Source organism: Notamacropus eugenii, chromosome 3 (genome assembly GCF_028372415.1).
Source record: "Notamacropus eugenii isolate mMacEug1 chromosome 3, mMacEug1.pri_v2, whole genome shotgun sequence".
Taxonomy (NCBI): domain Eukaryota; kingdom Metazoa; phylum Chordata; class Mammalia; order Diprotodontia; family Macropodidae; genus Notamacropus; species Notamacropus eugenii.
Genome location: NC_092874.1, coordinates 55,924,768 through 55,948,221, shown reverse-complemented (window position 1 = coordinate 55,948,221; position 23,454 = coordinate 55,924,768). Strand labels below are relative to the sequence as shown.

The 23,454-nt window shown below is 39.7% G+C and overlaps 1 protein-coding gene across 2 annotated transcripts in view; it reads left to right on the top strand.

The window, feature by feature from the left end:
• FAM171A1 (family with sequence similarity 171 member A1) overlaps positions 1-23,454 on the top strand; it is a 180,682-nt gene that overhangs the window by 76,622 nt on the left and 80,606 nt on the right. Inside the window, exon 2 of one of the 2 annotated variants that reach the window (XM_072651605.1) lies at positions 22,969-23,196. The exons of the other annotated variant lie outside the window; for it this stretch is intronic. Coding sequence (XP_072507706.1) covers positions 22,969-23,196 — 228 coding nt within the window. The remainder of the gene's footprint in view (positions 1-22,968; positions 23,197-23,454) is intronic. 2 annotated transcript variants of the gene reach the window in all.

Genomic DNA, 23,454 nt, shown 5'->3' with positions numbered 1-23,454 from the left:
TTTTTATGATTCTTTTGTCACTCTGGCCAAATATTTTCTGCTTCAGAAGCTAACCACTGATGACCCAGACCCCTTCCCTCTTCTGAATTTCCCTATTACTGTCAAAAGCATCCCCATCTTCCTGGGCACCCATGCTTGTGCCAACTAGTGTCACCCTTGGCTCCTCACCCACGCTCAATCAGTTGCCAAATCTTGATTTCTACCTCATCTCCCCTCCTCTCCACTTGCTTGGCTGGCACTCTGATGTAGACTTGCATCATCTCACACATGGACTATTAAAATAGCCTTACAGTTGGTCGTTCTACCTCATCTTTACCTATTTCCCTCCATCTTCCACTCAGCTCCCAGAGTGATCTTCCTCAAGGTCAGACCTCCTTCCTCCCCCCCCAAAAAAAAAATCAAATCAAACCAAAAAAAGCCCAGAATTCCATTGGCTCCCCTGTTACTTCCAGGAAAAGATATTAAATCCTCTGTTTAACTTTTAGAGCCCTGCATAAACTGGTTTGTGCCTACCATTCCAGGCTTCTTATGCTTTACTCCCCTCTACATGATCTCCAATCCAATATCCCTGGCCTTCCTGCTGGTTATTAGACAAGACACTCCATGTTCTAACCTCATGCCTTTTCAGTGGCTCTCCCCCAGTCCTAAGGTCCCCTCTTCATCTCTGCCTGTTTCCCTGATTTCCTTCAGCATTCAGCTCGAATCCTACCTTCTGTGAGAGGTCTCTCCCTGTCCACCCCCACTGTTAGTGCCTTCTCTGTGAGACTACTGCCTATTTACAGTGCCTACATGGGACAAAATCTCGTCTTTCTTTAGGGATCCATCATCAGTGAAACTTTTTTGTTATGTCGTGCAAGGAACCCCATTAGGAGGAGAAACTGAGAATGCCCAAATATCACAGAAGCTCTTGCCCAACCACATTGATCATTCATCTTGTGTTTGAAGATCTTCCATGGTGGAAGAATCCATAACCTTCCAAGGTAGCCCATTCCAACTTGAGGCAACTCTTTTGCTGAGAAAGGTCTTCTTTCAAAGTCTAAATCTATCTCTCTTCAGTTATACCTTTCCCTTCTAGTTCAAACTGATATGTATGAAAGTACCTGCAGAAAAAATATGCACATCACACATTTTGTGAGGCACTCAGGGAACAGTTTTCAGGATATTTCACAAGGAGAGAGCAACCAGGAAAACAGAAAAGTTTGTCATACCATTCTACTTCCCTGGGTGCCTCCAAAAAGAGGTGACAGAGGAAAGATTAGCAACTACCAACCCATTTACCTGTAGTTTCATGTCTATAAAATCTTTATTAAAATGGTCTCTGCATACCTCCAAGGTGTCCTTAATGAAAACATGACATAGGAACAGGTAGATTTGAAAGCTTTTTCCCCCACTGCTCATTATTTTTATAGTCATATAACTAACTATGGTAAAATAAAGAGCTTTAAGCTTTAACAGCTTAAAACAACATTAAGACATTTGAAACACAAGATCCCCACTTTATCTGTTATTTTTCAGTTTCACAAAGGCTTGTTACTTGATTTAGCAAAATGCATCTTTAAAGTCTCATATTAAAGAAGAAATATCCCAGTTTTTATATATTCAAATCACTTAAGATTCTGACATGCCATCCTAAATGATAATAATAGTAATAATAGCTAGCATTTATACAGCCCCTTTGTCCTCTGAGCCACTTGACTGACTGTCTCTTCGAGTTCTTTACATTTGAACTTTGTTGAGTTATCATCTTAACATCAGTATCAAAGGAAGGATAAAAAAGCAAGGAAAACTTATGGTCACTGAAATTGCTCAGCATTATTATGGACCATTGGGCTGCATGGTGTCCAAAAAAGAAGAGTGATTTTATGTTGGTAGTGAGGTTCTACAGACTTATATCTAAGGCTTTTTCAAACATTACCACTCTGTTATTAAAGCTCTGAGCATAGTACCTGGCACATAGTAGGCTTAATAGTTGCTTGTCATTACCCTTACCCTGCTCTCTTTCCAGAGTTAGAGGTACGTTTCAGGCTTTGCCATAATCTCACCTATTCTGGAAGACTGATGAATCGGTCTGTGGAGAAGTATCAAATGTGGCCAAAGAGCACAGGATGTCTGAAGGGAGAGAAAATGCAAACACAATAGAAATGCTTCTCCCACACCCACCCCCAAGTCACTGTGCTGAGAGACACACACAAAAACCCACTTCTGAGAGGGCTCTGAATAACGCAGCCACTCCCTTCCCTAACCCTACAAGCTTATTTGGTTGGGTTTGAGTGGCTCTATACCAATCACCAGTTTACTGGAAGGCTCTGCCATTGTGGCTTCTCCAGTAACTCTTAACTTTCCCTTTTCTGTCTGCCCGCTCACTCCATGCCTCCCCCAGAAGTCCCTAATGGTACTGCAAGGCAGCTTAGTTCATCCCTCTTCTTGGTCATGCTGCTGCCCCTAGTCCTCTGCTTCAGGCTTTGCTCTCACCCCCAGCCACGAGCCTGACAGATGCTTCCATTTGTGAACGCTGTTGTGTTGATTGCGTTGAGCCCTGGAACACTACAGGGCCTCCTCAGTCATTAAAAAGCGATCAGCCTTGCCATTCTTACTGGAAAAACACATTGCCCTGATTTTAACATTCAGTTGGGCAGGCTGCCTATTGAATTAGCCATCACTATATGTATCTTGCATGTTTTGAATATTATTGAGAGGCAGTGTGATGGAGTGAAGCAGGAAAGACTTGGTTTTGGATCCACTTTTGATATATGTATATTAGTGCTATGGCCCAGGACAAATCACTTACCCTTTCAGTGCTCTAAGGCAGTATAGAATAATAGAAATAGATCCCCTACAGGCTGCAGGTGGACTTAGACAATCATAAATTCACATCATGTATGTTTAATGTATTTTTATTTATTTTGTTAAACTTTCCCCCAATTTTATTTTAATCTGGTTTTGGCTGCACTTGGGAGTTTTGCTACTACTTAGGACCTTCACGCCATGAGTTGAAGGGAAAGTGCCAGCCTGCCTTGGTCAGGGGAGTTTCTTCACCTGCAATCTCCCTACATAAATGAAATGGCAGTTCTTCTCCCTGTATATAGCAAATGTGCCACTAACTGATCCCAGAGAAAAATAGGATTATCTGAGAAATTGTATGATGCTTTCCATGATCCCAAACGGTTGGCTTCCATACAGAGCTCTTTGCTTAACCCAGGTGATGCTGTATGACTAGGAATCATAGCATTTCAGAAGAATCAAAACCATAGCAGCCGAGAGTAGACATAAGAAAGAGCCAGCACCGCGCCTGCTGCCAGGGCCTTTCCTTGCTCGATGGTTTGGCAAAGTCAGCAGTGGTAACGGAGTCCACCTGAGACCATGCAGAGCTTCAGTATCTGCCAGACTTGCAGCAGGCAGCTTTCTCCCTGTGTTTCTGCTCCCCATGCTTACACTGACATCCTTAACTTTGAACTCCTATGAATACTTTCCTCACCACACCTCCCACCCCACCCCCTGGTGACAGACCAGCCTGCAGATTCTGTCTGATCTCCTTCCTTGAGTTTTGCTTTTCTCTGCCCCAGCAGGGATTACCCTGTTCCCTGCTTAGGGATTTCCCTAATGATGGGCATGCAATAGTTCTGCCTTGGGCAGATCCCAGTGTTAAGCATCTGAATTCCTAATACAGATGGCTTGCAGCTGCACAGCTAGGGAAGGGTACCTGCTGTCTTGTCATTCTGTAGGCTAGGAGCTCCAGCAGCTATAGGGCCATGGCAGCAGTTGGTTCAGACAGCTGAGCAGCTAGACAGGCAGCAAGGGGGCACTGGGGAGGGAGGCTACCAGCAGCTAGGGAAAGCAGGAAAGGCCTTGTCTGAAGATGCTGGAGCTGAGACTTGAAGGAAGTAAGGACTGTATGAAACAGAGATAGAAGTAAGTGCATCCCAGTCAAAGTCAGGGTGGCAGGAGATGGAATCTGGCTTGTGAATAACAGAGGCCAATTTGGCTGGACTGGAGAGAGAGGGAAGGAAAGGAATATATAATGGGTCTGAAAAGTGAGGCTGTGAAGGATTTTAAAGGCCAAACGGAGTTGTTTCTATTTGATCCTCAAGTCACAAGGGAGCACTCAAGTTTATTAAGTAGAGAAGTGACATGTTCAAGGAAAATCATAATGGCAGCCACGTGAGAGAGAGAGACATTTAGAAGGAGCTTTTGCAGCATCTCACTTAGCAGAGAAAGCTGCCTCCTACCTAAGAAATCATGGAGTTTAGGAAGAGCTTTCTCCAGGAGCCTTTGTTTTATTACACTGTCCAGCCCACACACTTGAACCTGAACCTTAGAGCAGATTTTCCAGCTTCAGTAGAGAAAAGTGGTTATGATCAAGTATACTAGCTGCTTCCAGAATCCGAGTCAGGGCTTGGCATGGTATACCCCAGCTCTGGGATATTGGTTTTTGGAGGACTTGGCAGCCTCCACTGAGGAGAAATTATCCTGGTGGGACTTAAAGAATATCACCGGATACATTGCTTAGTCCAACTGTAGGCTGCTTCCAGCTCTATTGTGTGTTGTTTCCTCTCCGCTAATAGAACTATTGAATTTGTTCAGTATAGTTGAGGCTCAGAAGATTATCTGCACTGAGATTGGTCATCTAGTCATTCTGGTTTGGGAAGCCCCTATTCCAGCCAGCTCAATCTACTTGTTGACTAAGCCAGAGATGGCAATTCAGTGAGAATTCTTGCAAATGAACCATAAGAAGGTGTCTTTAATTCTTTCTGCCTCCCCTGACAGTATCTTGGTACTTCTCGTTAAAAGATAATCATGAGGAATTGAGGCTGTACCCCATCCATGGAGTCATAATTGTCATCACCATCTGGAAGTCATATCCTGTCCTTGATGCTAAGTGCAAGAGATCCATTGGCAGGGGCAGTGATCAAATTGAACCTCCAGGATCCATGGACCATAATTCCAGTCTGAATGTGGGGTAAATGGAAGATGAGTTCCTAACCCTGGCATAGCTTTTATAAATAACTTCTCTTTTGTTAATGTCCTTGCAAATCACTTTCAGACTAGCAGGGTTCAATCCAATGTGGGTAAGAGGGAATTCGTGACCACAATAAATGAAGAGAAGGCATCAAATAAGTACATAGCTTTTGTGAATGAGTTCAAGTTTCTTATCTAGATTCTTTCTATTGCTGGTACTGAAATATTACAGAATCCGAATTTGAGAATTAGAAGAGATCTCCATGGCCATCCATTCCAACCCAGACATGAAAGGAACTGCCAGTATAACATAGCCGATAAGTCGCCATTCACCCTCTGCTTGACGACCTTCAAGGAAGGGAACCTAACAACTCCCAAGGTAGTTCATTCCGTATTTGATAGCTCTTAATTGTTAGGAAGTTTTTCTTGACATCAAGACTAAATTTACCTGAGCAACTTTAATTCAGTATTCCTGGCTCTACCTTCTGGAATCAAACAGGGTAAATCCAATGCCTCCTGAACCTGATAGTCCTTCAAATGCTCAAACACAGTCACCATGTCCCTCTGAGTCTTCTCCTGGCTAAAGATTCATGCATTTTTCCTTCAACCAACCATTGTCTGATATGAACTGAAGGCTTTTCACCATTGTCATTACCTTCCTCTGGTCACTCTTCCATTGATAAATTTCCTGTTTAATCCATAGAATCCAGAACTGAACTCAATACTCCAGATATGGCCCAGTGAGAGCAGTATACAACAGGACTATCATTTCCCCATTCCTGGAAGCTGTGCCTCCTCTAATGCAGCCCAAGAAGGCCATCATCTTTTTTTGACTGCCCCATCACTCACACTTCTGATTCATTTCTGATCCTTTTCATCTCTGTCTCACCATGCCTCCCTCTCCCATCGCACACTTGTGAAGTTGATTGGATAGCTAGGTGAAATTAGCACTTTACGTTTATCCCTATCAGACGTCATCTTGCTAGATTTATTCCTATGGTCAAGCTTGTCAGGATCCTTTTGGATTTTGACTTTATCATTCAGTTGTTAGCTAGTCCTCCTGGCTTTGGGTCATCTACAAATTGATACCACAAGTGAGATCACTAAAATCTTACTAGTGATTATGGCACTCTAGGTAAAAATTGAAGGTTGAAAAAATGTCCTAATTTTTTAAAGGGTGGGAAAGAACATGAATTCTCAAAACTGGTCAGCCTGATGTAAATCATTGGCAGAGTTCAAGAACTGATAATAAAATAGATGGTTTGTGACTATTTGGAAAAGGAAGCAATGATTGATGGTGGCTGTCACAAGTTCACCAAAAATAAGTCATATCAGGCTAACCTCATTTCCTTTTGTGATGGTCTATAGGCCTACCAGGGAAATGTTGTAGACAAAGCATATCTGGATTTCAGCACGGCATTTCATAAAGGCCTCCAGCTTAGCTTTGTGGATAAGATAGAGAAATGTGGGCTGACTAAGAGTTTAGTTAAGTGGGTCCCAAACTGATTAATTTATAGGGAGACCTATAATGGAGAGCCATAAGTTCAGGTCTTTGGTCCTGTTCTGTTTAAGATGTTTATCAATAACTTGGATGAAGACGTTGACACTGGTCTTATCACGTTTACAAATAACATTGAGCTGGGAAGAATGACTAATTCTTTAACTAATTCCTTTGATGAAAGGTTCATATCCACAAAGGTCTCTGCAGATAGGAACAGTGGATTGAATCTAACAAGATTATATTTGCCTCTGTTAAATTTCAAGTCTTACACATGGGTTATAAAAAAAATCAATTGTACAAATACCACTGCAAGGAGAGGGTGTGTTTTAGTAATAGCTCATACATAATATGAAAAACACCTGGGAGTTTTTGATGACTGTCAGCTCAGTATGAGCCAATTATATGGTTGACATGGTTGCCAGAAAAGATAATGTAATAATATCAGGTAGTGATCATAAGATTCTAGTGTCCAGAACAAAGCAGTAGAGTCCTGCTGTCCTCAGCATCTGGAGTATGATCACATTCAGTGCCAGGTACTATATTTTAAGGATGCTGACAAGCTGGAGTCTTTCCAATGGAAAGGAATGCTTGAAAGAAGGGGGAATGGGGGGATGGTAAGCCTGATGAAAAGAAGACATAGTAAGAGAGATGACACTCTCCACAGACTGGTGAATGAACATCATAGAAGATTCAATTTATCTTCTATGAATCCAGGAGGCAGAAATCAGACCAGGTGATAAAGTGCGGGGCCTGGAGCCAGAAGATCTGAGTTCAAATGTGGCCTCAGACACTTACTAGTTATGTGACCCCTTGGCAAATCACTTAACTTCTTTCTGCCTCAGCTTCCTAAATTGTAAAATGAGAGTAAACATAGCATCTGCCTCTCACGGTTATTTTCAAGATTAAGTGAGATGATAGCTATCAAGCTCTTAGCACATAGTACCGGCATGTAAACACATAGTGCCTAGCACATAGTAGGTACTTAAAAAAATTCAACGGATGTTATTAAATGTTATTAATGTTATATTATTAAACTACTATTGTGTGTTGGGTTATGGAAATAAAAAGAGAAAAATATTATGGTCTAATAAATAACCTTTGTCCTAGAGGAAACTATTTTATTGGGGGATACAGTTTTTACCCAAGATGACTGGAATACAAGTATGTGCAGAGTAATGTTAAGAGAGAGAGAAAGCACTAACAGTTGCAAAGAGGAAAAAACTTTCTATAGGAGAAGGTGCCTGAACTGTTCTTTGAAGGATTCTTTGAGGTAGAGGTGAGAAGGGAGTGGATTCCAAATGTGGAGAATGCCCCATTCAAAGACAGGGAGGTGGGAGGTGAAGAAATTAGAGGAAAATCAGTTTTATCTGATCTTAAGAATTTGCAAATAATTTAAAGCCACATGAATTGGGAATAGATTGTCTTGTAAGGCAGTCTCCAAGCAGAGGCTTGTCACTTGACAGACCTGTCATAGGAGGCCGAACTGGGGTTCCTTCCAAGTCATAAGATTCTGATTCCAGCACATGTTCTAATAATGGTGGGTTGATAACATCACTTTAATAAGCAAAGATTGCGTAAACACTAGGTATTTTTTCATGCTCACAAATCTATTTTCCTTACTTCAGACTGAAACCTTAAGTGAGGTATCTGTCACATCTCATGACAAAGTGTAGATTATGACTCAGTTCCCAGAGAATGGGAAAGAAAATCACAGAATGACATTCTCATTTCTCAGGGGCTCCCACGGCAACATACTCACTTGCATTTAAAAACAAATCAGTGAGAATATCAAAAAAGATTCAAAGGAATGTGTATCAATCAAAAGCTATAGCTAAAAATCAAGGAAAATACATAGAGTGCCCCCAAGCTTTAATTCTGTTTTAAGCTATTAAAACTGCACTAAGGATTTGGGGACATCCTATATTTAGCAGCAGGGGGGAAAATTCTTGAGGCGTCTACCTCAGAGTGCAGCAGTTTGCAACAGTTTGCAACTAAGATGGAAGGTGTGTGAGTGGCACAAAACTGCTGGGAGTCAGCAGGGAACAAAAATTTGTGTCTGCCAGCTTCAAGGGAACAATGCACACTCCAGCACACTAATTGTATTCTTGGTCTTTGCGGGAAAAAAAACCCAACCAAACAGGACTGAGAAATTAAACACTTGGAAAGATTGCCAAACATTTAGTGCCACTGGAAATTGGCTAAAAGTCATGGAATATGGAAAGAGGTGCAGTTAACTGCAGATGGTTATTGGACCGTATCTCTGTCTCTTCATTTCTGGGTTTTGTTTTTAAATGCAGTTTCTCTATAGTGAGTTCAAGGATATAATGCTCATTCCATTTTTTCAGAGATCATAAAAATTGAATGTTAAAAGTGCTGTCTGAGCTTGTAGAGTAGAAAAAAAGAAAAAGTCAGGTAGCCTAAGATGTGTCCCAATTGTGCCAAATTGCAAGGAAAAACCAAATCATTGTCTTTTGTAAAATTAGAAAGAGAGAATTAGAAGCTGTTTCTTGACATCGATGCATATCTGCTTATGTATGAAGATGCTTGTGAATACTCAGACATTTGAAATCTTAGCATCCAATAAAACAGAAATGAAATATTGCATAGCAAGGATCTTTGCTCTCTCGGTAAAATAGTTAAATAAGTCCTTATTTAATAAATATTTTAGGAAAGTCTAGGAATCTTTGCTATTTAGTTTAAGGCAGAGGTGGGAAACCTGTGACCGTAAGGCCACTTGTGGTCTTTTAGGACAGTTCTTAAGTTCAGCCTTTTGACCGAATCCAGATTTTACAGAACAGATTGAAGAAGACCTTAAGGCTGCAGGTTCCTCACCCGAGGTTTAAGGGATGGAGAGCCGTTGTAGCTCTGTGCTGTTGGGGTTAAATTTAGCTAATCGCCGTGTTTGTTAGGTTATAAGTATTGGGACTTCCTTTTCAACTGCTCTTCCTGACACTAAACAGAAGCATCAGGCAGCTTGGAAGGAACTTTTTCTTTAATCTCTTTGTCCAAAATGGACTCACTCTAGCAGAGTCTCTTATTACCCAATGTGCAGTTATTGACTTTTTATCATTATTGTTTGTTGTTTTTTTTCAAGCACAGTGGGTTGCTCTGGAAACTGACAACTCTTGATTTTTTTAAAAGAGTGAATAAGCTTCTTTAAATCCCAGAACAAAGTTCAATAACATCTGAAAACTTGGAGAACATAAAGGGGAACAAAAACTGGGGAAAGTAAGCCAAGAGTTTCATGGGGAAAATACCAGGCTTGTTAGCTTCATTTTTCCCCATCCAAAATAGAAGTTAAGGTTTTTTGAAGTGGATTTGACAGGCAATTAAAATGATGTACTCAGGAGGGAGGTGAAAGTTGCTGTCGTAGAAGTCTGATCCTAGAAGCATCTCCAGATCCCTCTAAATGAGAAAGAACAAACTAGGAGCTGGACTTCCTGCAAATGCTCTCTGCTAAAGGGAAAGAGGGTCTGCTTTGGAAATTTGGAGAGAAGATATAAGTATCATAATGTGTTTTGTTCACTGCAGAAAAAAATAGTTTTGCGATATTGTTTGTGGATGAGAAAAGGAAAATAAAAAAGAAAATAAAGTAGGCTTGATGTTTTCTTTCCACCATGTAAATAAATTTTGCCACATGCTACCTAGTAGGGAGGACATTTTTTACTGTGATCTGTAACCTCCATGCCAGTCTCATTTCTCCTTTTTGCCATCTTGTATGTCCATTACTGCTTGGCAGCGCATCCACCCAAGCTAGCAATTTGAAACAACCTTGTTCCATTTTAAATCCGCATTTGTGGGAGATGGAAAGGAAATGACTAAAAGATGATGTTTGACCAAAAGATAATGTCTAGCTTTCTGCCCACAAAACAGATGCTCTCTGAAGTGCTGAAAGCGGAGTAGTCTGTGCCAGCATAGCCAGGCTTGTTCAAGTTTGCATGAGAGGAAAGGGCCATGGGTGAAGAAATCCCATGTTCTTTTCGTGTCTCCATGGCTGCGTGATTGGTTTAAGGTGTCTTTGGGAAGGGTTTATGTCCTCAGTTCTTACATTTATCCATAATAAAGTCTAGAAATGGAAAGGACTTCAAGAAACCATCTAATCCATCAATGAATTATATGGTTTTGCCCAGACTCTTAAGTAACAAAGATGATGATCTCCATTAGTTCTGGAACTGGGGAGAATGAGGAATCTCTATTGTTCTAGAGAAGTTCTTGATTTCTAGGAGGGAAAATAAGCTCTCTGTCTACCATTCTCTCTCTCTTTTCTTTCTTTCCTTCCCTCCCTTTGTTCCTTCTGTTCTCTCTCCCTCCTTCCTTCCCTCGCTAAAATTGTAATACTGCTCTTAGTGACCCCCTCTCTTTACTAAGCATCATTTTGTGAGTGCATAGCCAGATACTGACACTCAGAGGTATTTTATGTTAATATTCAGGCTTCCTTACATGTCTGTGCCTGAGTCATAAGAAGCTACCAAGTATTGGTCGTGTGTTAAGTACTGTGTCTTTTTTAGTTACAACTTTGCTTCCAGGTAGTGGTGTGTCATTTAGTAAGCCACTTACCCACTCTACCTTTCAACTTCTTTATCTGTAAAATGAGGGTTTTGAAGTGTGACCTCAGAGGTGATTCTTTTAATGCCTACTTGCTATGTATATCCACAAGGTGTTGTCCAACTTAAATACTTTCAGTGACAAGGAGTTCAGTGCCTCATGAGGCATACCATTATATTTTTTGAATAGTTGAAAAGTTAATGAATAAAAAAGCATCTATCAAGTGCTTCCTATGTACCAAGTGCTAGCAATACAAATATAAAAAATGAAGAGTCCATGCCCTTACAGAGCTTATAATTCTCACAAAGGGAGACAAAGGCAAGGTTCAGCGGTCAGGGAGGAATGTTTTGGTTTGGAAATTACAAGGGTAGCAAGTGAAGCTGTAAAGGAATACACTGACACACACTTCCCTGGAACAGTGACAGAGTTGATTTGATTTTGGTTCCAGAAATAGAAAACAAAGAGGACGGGGATATGATGCAGGATAGGCAGTGACAAGGTAACTGGAAGGTTATGTGAGAAGTGAAGTGAGCCCAGGCCAAGATGTGATAGGTGATCCAGACAATGGAGTCACCAGGTAGGGAATACTGGGCATGAATGGGGTAAGGTCTCTAGAACTTGGTTTCTGGGCTTCGTGGCTTGGCAGCTAGTAGAAGTGAAGTGAATCTTGGCCAGATGTATTGAGATACTGAGGAAACCCCCAGTCGGGATGGTGAGATCCAAGGGTGGGAGTTCTAATTGTTAAAAATCCTCTCCCAATATTGAGTTTCCTCACATCTGTCTTCCAGTTACTTCCACCCTTCAGATAGTATGAAGAGGATCTTGTTCATTCTTTCTTCTCTAGGATTCCACAGAGATCCTTAAGAGCAACCCCACAGTTCTATTTGTATGTTCTTTCAGCCCCATGAAATAGAATTAACTAGGCTGGGTGAACTTCCTTAGGATCATTTGTTGTTTTCCTTCTTAACCCTTCTTCTTACCATCCTTAGCAATAAGATCATTCTCCTTTGATGTAAAGTAAGAATTCAGTAGTTTCAACTTTGCATTAGCAGCACTCTGTCCTCTCCAAACAGTAGGTGATCTGTCTCTTCCTTCTTAAACTGAAACTATCTTAGAGAATTTTGCTTTTGTTTTGATATTTTACTCCCTAATAAGCCTTTGCTTCCATCATTAATACATGTCTTTTTAAAACTCTGAGTTCAGCAGAGAACTCCTTCTGTGGTTACTTTCAAAATCATTCTAAATCATGTTCCCTTCTTACTGTCATTTGCAATTACATGATCAGAATTTCATTCCTGAGAGTTTCTTAAATGGGCTGTCTTTTTAGATTTTTAGGCCATGGAATTATAGTTCTGTTTCCTGAGAACTTCTTGAAATCTGTTTTCTTAAAGTCTAGGGTCAATGTCAGACTCTCTCCAGGGTTCCTGTCCTTTGCTGTCATGAACTCAGTAATAATTTAGTGCCTTTCTTCTAAGGTTCATGCCATTTTGTCCTTTTTGGTTAGAATCATGTCTAGAAAAACATCTGTCCTTGTCATTTCCTTTACCTACTGAAAGATTACATTGGTTAGCAAAGTAAAGCTAGAAAGTATTGAATATTCAGTTTTTAGGGAAAGCCTGCCTCCAGCAAATGTTTAGTTAGAAAAGTTCCCCTCTAGCCACTATGTTATGTTTTCCTTTTGTGCCGTTTTTGTGATCTATGCCCCAAATTAATCATTTCTGCATTTGACCAGGTGGACTATAATATATGATGCAGTGGATAGAGTGCTGTGCCTAGAGGAGTCAGCAAAATTTATCTTCCTGAGATCAAATCTGGTCTCGGATACTTAATAGCTTTGTAACCCTGAGCAAGTCACTTTACCCTGTTTGCCTCCATTTACTCACCTGTAAAATTATCTAGAGAAGGACATGACAAACCAGTCCAGTGTCTTTGCCAAGAAAACTCTAAATGGGGTCATGAAGAGTCAGAAACAACTGAAAATGACAGAACAACAGCTATGATATACTTTCACAAAGATATCATGTCTGTTTCTCTCTCCTTTTATACTCATTCGAATGGTCTCCTTCCTTTTTCCCCTCCCAGATTTGTGAATTTTCACAGATATATCTCTTTTTTAATAGATGATGCTGTTACTTAATATCGTCTAGTTTTCTATTTCTTTTAAACAAGGCTACCACATTTCAGGCATGAGTGTCCTCCCACAGAGTATCAACTATGCCCATGAGGTTATATCTACCTTCTTATGTAGAGATTTCAGGTTCACTCTATTACCCATTTGCCATGCATTGATAGAAACTTTGAGGTCTCATGTGTTCATGCACCTCTTTGTGCCATTTCTTCCAACATGGTACACTGGAAATTTCCCCAGGCAGATCAGTCAAGAATCAGTATTCCAAAATGAACAACCACTCGGGGAAAGACTAGAAGCGTTGCTGTGGACTCTTAAAGATGGCTTCGGTTGCTAGGGAAATAGGGTTTGTTAAACTGAGAAATTAGCACCACAAAGCAATATCCAGATCAAAGCTCAACTCCAGTATCAAATCATTTCTCAAGAAGCAAAGTAAAGAGATATGGTCGGAACAACAGATCAGAGTTTTATGAATTTAAGTAGTTTGCCATTTTCTGTTTCCTGCAGGCTGATCTTAACTTCCAGCCTCCCTTAAAGTAGTAGCAACTGGGTAGTATTACTTTTTAATGACCAGAAGATATTCTTTCCTGGTTACCTTCTCCAATGAATTATTGGATATATCTATTGCTAGCCTTTATGACATTACTTTGCATTCAAACCTTTAATTATTCATTATTGACTGTAAAGTCAAATCTTATTTAATTAGTAGCATCTTCCTTGAGGTTCTACTCTGCCTATCAGAATTTGTTTTCTGTTACCACCCTCCCTATGTATTCTGCTCCCATATTGTTTGTTCTCCCTTACTGTCTCTTATAGTTATCATTCCCCCCACCACCATTTTGCCTTTTTAATAGTTATCTTTCTATAGAATGTCTTCTCTCATTTTCTTTTGTTAGATTTCCATCCATATGGTTGCTTTTGTAGAGTCATGTGTGACCCTGTGAACCAGAGCAGACCAGTACAGTCCAGATACTGTAGTGGTTACCATTTCCTTCTCCAGTGGATTAAGGCAACCAGAGGTTAAATGACTTGCCCAGGGTCACATAGCGAGTGTCTGAGACTGGATTTGAATTTGTGTCTTCCTGACTCCAGATCCATTGCCCCATCCACTGAGCCATCTAGCCTCTCATCCAAATGACCAACTAATGGTAGGTATTCTCCAGGCTGTCCTGGGTCCTCTTCTTTTCCTTCCACATTATTTCCTTGGATAATCTTATCAGCTTCTGTTGGTTCACTTATCCTGTCTGCCCTAATGATTCTCATTTATTTATATACCTCCATCCTCGGGGGTGACCTCTATCCTCACATCTCCAACTGCCCATTGGACATTTCACAATGGATGTCCCGTAGACCTTTTGAACTCAATATGTCCAAAACTGAACTCTGTCTTTCCTCTTTTTTCCCCCTCTCCTAAACTTTGCTGTTACTGTCAAGGATACCTCTCACCTCCTAATGACCCAGTCTTGAAACCTAATGTCATCCTCAGTTCCTCACTCTCTCCCTCCTAGATCTAATATCTAGTCTAAGCTCTAATCTCCTATTGATTCTACCTGTGAAACATTTCTCCTCTACTCCCCCTTCTCTCCATTACTTGCCCCAAGTCTGAGGCAGGCCCTCTTCATCTCACACTTGGACTATTATGATAGTCTGGTGGCTACTTTCCCTACTTCAAGAGTCTCCCCAGTACAATACATCCTCTACTCAGCTGTCAAATTAATCTTCCTAAGTCTAGATCTGACCATATCAGTCTCTCTACCTCTGTCCTCTACCTTCAGTAAACTCTAGTGACTTTATCACTTCCAAGATCAAATACAAAATCCTCCATTGGCATTCAAAGCCATTCATAACCTGGCCCCTTCCAGCCTTTCCAGTCTTCTTACTTCTTACCGCCATGTACTCTGCAATCCAGTGACATTGATCTCCTCATTTTGGATTTGTTTCAGATTGGGACCACATTTTAGGGAGGACATCAATAAGCTTAAATAGAATATCCAGAAGAAGGTGGCCAGGATTTTTGAAGGTCCTAGAAATATAGCAAAGAGTTCTTTGATGGAACTGAGGAAGAAAAATCTGAAATGGGACCTTTTATTTTTTCAAATATTAAAAGGCGTCTTTGTCACATGTAAGAAGGATGATCAGTAAAGACAGTAAATCTACCCTAAAGGAGCTTATAGTCTAATGAAGGACTGTATACAAAAGAAAACTGAAAGAGGGGGGAGGGAAAATGAGACTTCTGCTTTTTAACCTGACCTCTGAGGCAGAAGTGCTTGACTAGGCACTACGATTAGGTGCTACCGAGAGGCAAGTGTAGGTTTAATATAAATTTTAAACTTCCTAACAGCACTAGGCCAAAGTGAGGATTTTCTTTTTGGGGAGGTAACTGGGGTTGAATGACTTGCCCAAGGTCACATAGCTAATAAGAGTCTAAGGCTAGATTTGAACTCAGCTTCTCCTGACTCTAGGGTTGGTGCTCTATCCACTGCACCACCTAGCTGCCCCTAGTGTAGAAATCTTAAACAGTAAAGTCTGGATGCTTATTTGTGTAGTATGTTATAGGGGAGTTTTTGTTATTGTTCAGGTGTGAGTTGGACTGGACAGCCCTGAAAGTCCTTGTGAGTAATTCTGTGACTGTGGATAAGTTACTTTATCTCTGTGAGCCTTAGTTTCTTCTGTAAAATGATCTTTTTTAACCTAATATTCTATGATTGTATGAAACACATGAAATTCTTTTTTTCAGGCTACATGGGTGTAGATCTAAAGAGCCTCAGAGGGGTCAAGAATACACAAATTAGCAAAACAGAAATTTGTCTTGGTATCCGTATAATAAATTTTTAGGACTTGGGCATGTTTCTTTTGCATACAGATTTGCTTACATAAGTAAGACTGAAATTTTCCTCTAGAAACCCTTTAGAGCTCTACTGACAACTTTTAAAGGCATGAAATAAAAGTTGATTTGTCCACTTCTTAGGATTCATTTAATATCTGAGAAGACATTCAAGTACTGAATGGAGGACATTGAACACAATAGAACTCATTCTTTCCATTGCTAATTCATGAACCCTGTAACTCTTTCCAAATCCCAGCCTCTTTAGCCTATTTCTCAGCAAGTGATGTGATAGCAGAAAGCTTGTAATACTAAGTATTAGTAAATGTTACATTACCATAAAATTTCATAAATCACCAGGGAACTTTTGTAAAAAAACCACCCACCCAGGTGTCCCATAAAAGTCACAATCTCTGCTACGTCTATAGTTATAAAAGCTCAGTTAATTTATGTATCTTCCAGGAGAAGGGGTGATCGCCTTAAAATATGTAGATGTACATGTAATTTATCTTTGAGTCTGTAATATGCTGGCATTAGTATTGTTGGAATAAATTAACAGAGCTTACTTTGTTAATGTCAAATGCTTGGTTTTTGTTACACTTATTTCCTTCATTGTTTGTTTTCCTAATTCTTGTTGAGTTCTAATTTTCAGCATCATTTTGTTTTCTGTGTTAAATTACTATGTTTATATATACATGACTACCTAAGATTGGGAAAGGAAGAGTAGAGAATTCTCCAGATTCTTTTATTGCAAAGAGATGAATGTTATAAGATACAACATGATCAAATTAAGGATATAAGATATTTATTGAGATTCATCATTTTATTCCAGTGGATCCATGGTCCTTTTGATGTGTGGGTATTTCCATGTTGAGACAATTCAATACAATAGAAAAAATACTGGATTTGGTGCAAGAAGACATATGTTTTAATCTCACCTCTGCTATGTACTTTCTGAATGACCTTGGATAAGTTATTTGAACTTTCCCTTTCTCCGTTTCCTCACCTCTAAAAGGACAGGGTTGGATAAGAGGATTTATAAATTCCTTTCTAAAGTTTATGACCCTTTATTTAATCCGTTAATTGGTATGGTTTGCAATTCCTTCAAGCTATTCTGTGTAATTCTTGTGCATCTTTTCCCACCAACCCACCATATTTAATATGATAGGGGCCTTTCCAGTATAGGCTTCAAGCTGTCTATTTGTCCATCCCTCATTCTCCCTACTGGATTGACTCACTTCCATTTCTAATCATACATTTTCTAGGTGATAGATCTCTTATTCCACTTACACAGAAGCCATCCATGGAAAGAGGTTGTGGCCTCTTTCCATGCACCATGCATCTCTTCATTTCTTCTAGATCATCTATAACTTTGACTTTCCATACATCAGAATTCCTAACCATATACCATCCCCAGGAAAACATTTGAGCTAAAGAGATGGCTTTGAGTTGTGTACCAGTTTGGAATCATTCCAAGTGTAGTGCTATTTTCTTATGTGTATATCCAACCTGCTTTCTTCCCCTTCTTCAATTTTGGGCTCAGCTCATTGTCCAGCCTGAGAGTCTGTTCCTTTTTTAGATGGACTTGAGCATCCAGCTGCCAGTCATAGCCTACACAATAGGCATTTTCATACGTTTAATTTTTCCTGTATGTGGTATTAAGCTGATCTATTTTAAGTGATCATGAATCTCATTAATGAGACCCTTTGATGTTCTGAGGCTTAGTGTTATCAATATAATATATTCTAAAAAGAATGACCAAATAATCTTACCATTTATAGGAAATCCCTCTTCTATTTTGACCCTGCACTGAGCATTCTTTTTGAGAGTGGTTAGTACCTTGAATGAGCATACATTTTCCTGGTTTGTGCTTCCCTTGAGGCATAAAATATTCAGACTGTTGTTGAATAGGTTTCTCTGTGGTTACATTTATCAAGTAATCATGTATGATTTTAACTGATGCATGAAAGACTCCTTATTAGAGGAGAACCTTTAAAACTACATTTTGCTCTACTGAATCCAATGTTTTCTTGTAATCAGTCTACAGTAAATGGTGGTATACAGTATTCACAATACTCTTTAGTCAGTTTTCTGACTCTAATAATGTGATTTTCTATAGAAATTCATTTATAAAAGTCTTTTAAGATGTGATATTTAAAACAGGAAGGGAGAATTTAGTCCAACCTGGTCATGCTTTACCGATGAGAAAACTGAGGTCTGAGAGCTGAAAGGAAGGGGAAGGGCAAAAGAAATGAGCATTTATTAAATGTACCAGACACTGTGCTTACTGCTTTACAGATATTATTTTATGTTGAACCTGGGAGGTACATGCTGTTATTAACCTTGTATGGACAGTTGAGGAAGCACAGACAGACAAGTTAAGTAATTTCCCCAGAGTCACATAGCAGGTAACAGTCTAAGATGAGATTTGAACTCAGGTCTTCCTGACTCCAGGGCCAGCACTGTATCTACTCCTCTACTTAACTGCCTTTAGGTATGAAGGTAAAGTGTGACTCGCCTAATTAAGGCCACAGACGGTAATACGGCAGTGCCAGCATTCAGAGTTTGGACCTCTGAGAGACAGCATGGTGCCAGAGTCCTGAACTTGGACTCATACAACGAAAGTTCAAATCCCAGTTCTACCACTTGATTCCTCTGTGACCTTGGATGATTCATTGACACTCTCTGAGCTTCAATTTCTTCATCTATAAAATGAGGGTAGACTAAATGAAGAGGCAGCCAAGTATAGGTGGTGCAGTGGATAGAGCACCAGGCCTGGAGTCAGGAAGACATCTTCCTGAGTTCAAATTTGACCTCAGACACTGACTAGCTGTGTGATCCTGGGTAAGTCACTTAACCTTGTTGGCCTCAGTTTCCTCATCTGTAAAATGAGCTGGAGAAGGAAATGGAAAAACTATTCCAGTATCTCTGCCAAAAAAAAAACCCCATATGGGGTCATGAAGAGTTAGACAAGACTGAAAAATGGCTAAACAAAAAAAAGACTAAATGATCTCCAAGGTTCTTTCTAGCTCTCAGTCTCTCATCCTATGACTCTGCATTCCATGCTTTTCTTAACAGTACTGCTCTGTCTCTAGTTTTAAGACTCTAAATCCCATGATTTCCTTCTCTACCTCTTATTACAAGAGGGCCTTCAAGAGAGTACTAGCCTTGGAGTCAGAAAGATGAATTCTATCTAATCCAGCCTCTGACCTTTACTAAAAGTGACTCTGGACAAGACCTTTAGCCTCTGTTAGCCTCAGTTTGTCTCATCTGTAAAATAAGCATGATAACAATACCACCAACCTTATGAGGTTGCTGAGAGGAGCCAGTCAGATGAGATTATATATGCAAATTGCTTTATGAACATTACAGCACTATATAAACGTGAGCTACTAAAAGTAGATCATTTCATAAGATTTTACCAAGATGAGAAAGTAGGCATATGGATCAATTAGTTATTGCATGTGATCACCTTTTTTGTGTACCCCATCCATCATCTTTGATTCTCCCATTCCAGTCCTTTGGTATTTCCCTTTTCTGAGATCCTCTCTATAAACAGACCCCCTCCGTGCTCACGGGATTGTTTCAACCATCAGGATAGATGGTCCCCTTGTGTACTTGGTCTGCTGTAGTTCTCCTCCCTACTTTCATTTTCTTAAATGCCATTTCTACTTCCTGATTTGACTCGATGAAAGCAGAGTTGGAGTAACTAAATGAGGTATTCTTACCATCATAGATGATGAAAGGAGATTATGGTAGAAGTGATGACAAATATCTTACATTGTACTACTGTTTTTTGCCCTGTAGTCTGTTTCATCTGGGAATGTCCTTGAGATGTGACCTAGTTCAAACTCATGCCAAGCTTTTGATTGACTTAGTTTGTAAAAGCCCTCCAGTGCTTTGAGCTATTTTGAGAGGCAGTACTACTCATCCTCTGCCATACTTGCTTGTCTATGGTGTTTTGTAAATGAGATATGGATTCAATAGAAATGACCCTACTGTACCCCCTTTTAAATCTAGACCCACTCTGAAGTCCCCTGGAGCTCAATTTCTATATCTCAAAGATATCCAATAGGCTTTTTTAACTTCAGGGAACTGGAGTACTGCCTGTAAGTGGCAGAAGGAGGTAGATGGCATCAGATGAACCCTCTGAGGGCTGATGGCAGCTCCGCCGTCAAGGGGTACTGATATAAAGGAAACAAAAAAGAGGTGATTCTAGGCACCTATTAACTTTATACCTGCTCAGGATGGATGTTGCTTCATTACAATTTTGTATTTCCTCCTTCCTTGAACTTCTCAGGCTAATCTGTTTGACTTGTTCTTTGTACTCATTCATTGTCTAACATCATAGGATCTATATTTAGAGCTGAAAGAAACCTTAGGAGATCAAGTCCAGTCCCCTTATTTTACAAATGAGGAAAGTGAGGCTGACAGAGATTAAATGGCATGCCCAGAATCATATAGTGTCTGTGGCAAGGTTTGAAGACATGTCTTTCTTTCTCCAAATTTAATCTGCTATGTCATGCACCTAGTTATAATCATTTTGTATTATAGGTATTTGAGAATATATCTCATCACTTATCACTAGCAATGTGATATGAGTGAAAAAAAATTTATTCTTTGAGTTTCAGTCCTTACATTTACTAGCTCTGTGATAGTGTGCAAATCACTTAAAGTCTCTAAGCCACAATTTCCTCATCTGCAAAATAATCACTTAAGAAATGCTTTTTCCTTCCTTCCTTCCTTCCTTCCTTCCTTCCTTCCTTCCTTCCTTCCTTCATGGTTGCTCTGAGGTGAGAAAAGACATTGCTAGCTTTAAAGTGTTATATAAACGTAAGCCTGTTTCCAATTCTTGGGAGACTGTTGGGTTCCGTCTCTCGAGGTGTTTGGTGCAGTATACTGCCCAGTGAGGAATTTCAAAGACTTGGAGTAAAAGCTTTTGTTAGGAAAATGTTATTAAAGGAAGAGAACATTCATGGGTTGGTCATGTGGTGACATCAAGGGATGAGGAAGTGGACAGCTGGAGTCCTCCTTTGATATCCTTGAGATGTGAGGAGATAGTGAAGAAGATGCCTTGTACTTGGGTGCCCAAGTCCCTACCCTTTTTTAAAATTTGTATTTCTCTTAGTGATTTGGAGCAGTCTCATATGGATGTTTTTATTGTATCATTTCAGTCATGTCTGACTTTTTCATGACCCCTCTTTCATTTTACAGTTGAGGAAACCAAGGCAGAGTTAAATAACTTGCCCAGGATTGTGCAGCTACTAAGTGTCTGAGGATGGATTTGGACTCATGAAGAAGAGAATTCCTTATTCCAAACCCAGTGTTCTATCCACTGCACCACTGCCCATGTGGTTGCTAGTAGTTTGTAGTTCTTAATATTGAGAACCCTTTATTCTTTAGAGACAACTAGTTGGCGTAGCGAGTGGAGCACTGGACCCAGAGTCAGGAAGAACTGGATCCAAATCCAGCCTCAGATACTTCATAGCTTGGGGAAACTGGGCAAGTCACTTAACCTCTTTCTGCCTCAGTTTCTTCAAGTGTAAGACAGGGATAATAATGCCATTTATCTCTCAGGGTTATTGTGAGGATCAAATGAGATAATATTGGTAAAGCACTTAGCATGGAATCCAGCATTTCGGAGGCACTTAATAAATGCTTGTTTCTTCCTTTTCTTTTTTAATATCTTTTGACCAGTTATCCACTGGAAAAGGGTTTTTTATCATATCTTGAATACCAGACCCTTATGTTTGGTGTTAAAATTTTTTCCCCTAGTTGACAGCTTCTTTCATTCTAGTTGCATTGATTTTTTTTCATGTAAAATATTTTTAATTTCATGTAATTTAACTAATTTTATTTTTTGTGATCAGCTCTTTCTCTTGTTTGTATGACTTCCCAATTTTGTTTTCCCCCATTAGTAACTAATCTGGTTTTCTTGTCGTTTTCTTTTGCCCAACTTTTAATATTCAGGCTATATATCCTTTTTGAGCTTATTGGGGTATCTCTCCATTCTTGTTGTTTAAGTAGTCCTTTTCAAATAAAAAATTCATCTCCAAGTAATTTGTGTTTACATGTTTACTGAACACTGAATAATTGAGCTCAAATGTTTGTGATTCTTTTTTTTACCTAGTCTATTCCACTGAACTGCTTTTCTATTTTTTAACCAGCCTCAAGTAGTTTTACTTTACAGTATAATCTGAAGTCTGAAAGTGATATTTCCCTTTCATTTCTATACTTTTTCATCCTTTCTCTTGAGATTTATTCCTCCAAATGAATTTTATTTTTATTTTGTCTTGTTCTATAAAACTAGCCCTTGATAGCTTGTGATTGCACTGTTTATAAATTTATTTTGGTAGTAATGGCATTTTTAGTTCATTGGGAGGTCCCAGTCATGAACACTGAATCTCTCCCCGCCCCCCCCCCCAAGTTTTTTATTTCTTTAAGGAATTTTTGCTCTTGAAAACATATTTTAACTGTTTTTCAGTGTAGTCTTCAAGGTTATTAAAATAAGAATCCTGGTCACCTTACATCCCACTTTAGCAAGGTTATTGAAGAAAGTAGCTTAAAATCTTAATAACCTGCTCTGGACTCTTCTGTAGCAGAATGTGTTTTGGCTAATGCTCCTATCCAGGTTTTCCCTGCTGGCAATATATTGGAGACCCTGAAATACCAGCTGGAAAGTACACCAGATGGTATGTGGTGTACAGACTCTTAAAGCCATCACTTTGTCCCCTCTGGCTTTTGGTGGGAGTGAAAAGGGTGATTTAGTGAAGAAAATGTCTTCTGACAATAATAGAGACCATGGGAAGGCCATGTTGACTTTGCGGGAAGAAAATTGGCAGAGGGGAGAAATTGGCAGAGGAAAAGGAAGCTACAGAAGGAAAAGATTTGCTAGCTTACATTTCCTAGGCCAGTTGCAAAATCTTCTTCCTGAGGTTGTTTTCAACATCACGTATTTTGTCATTATCACCATAGAAGTTTCCTCAAGAGTAACACATACATTTTCTCTTCTAGAAGTGACACTAAAGGTCCACATCAGTGACGCTAGCACCCATCAGCCAGTCAGCGAAGCCTTCATTGAGATATTTACCAACCAGGTCTCTATTGCCTCTGGAACATCCGGGGCAGATGGCACAGCTTTCATCAAGTTTCAATATCAGTTGGGCAGTCAGCTGATCGTCACAGCCAGTAAGCCTGCATACGTACCAAATTCTGCACCATGGAAACCCCTACGGTTACCTGGTAAGTTAGGTTTCACCTTGTTCTGTCTAATTTCTTATGCATTGCATTTGAATCCAAAGAAAAATTGACCTCTACTTAACCAATATTTGTCAGTTTATATTTACTGTAGCTTAGTCCTCTGTTCTCCATTAAAATCATCCTTTAAGTTTTATCATTGTGTAGAGGTGACAGTGGGTTCTATTCGTTTTACCAATAGAATCCCAAGCTTTGGAAAGTCCTAACAAGACAAAACTGGTTCAAGAAAAGGTGACTAAGTCT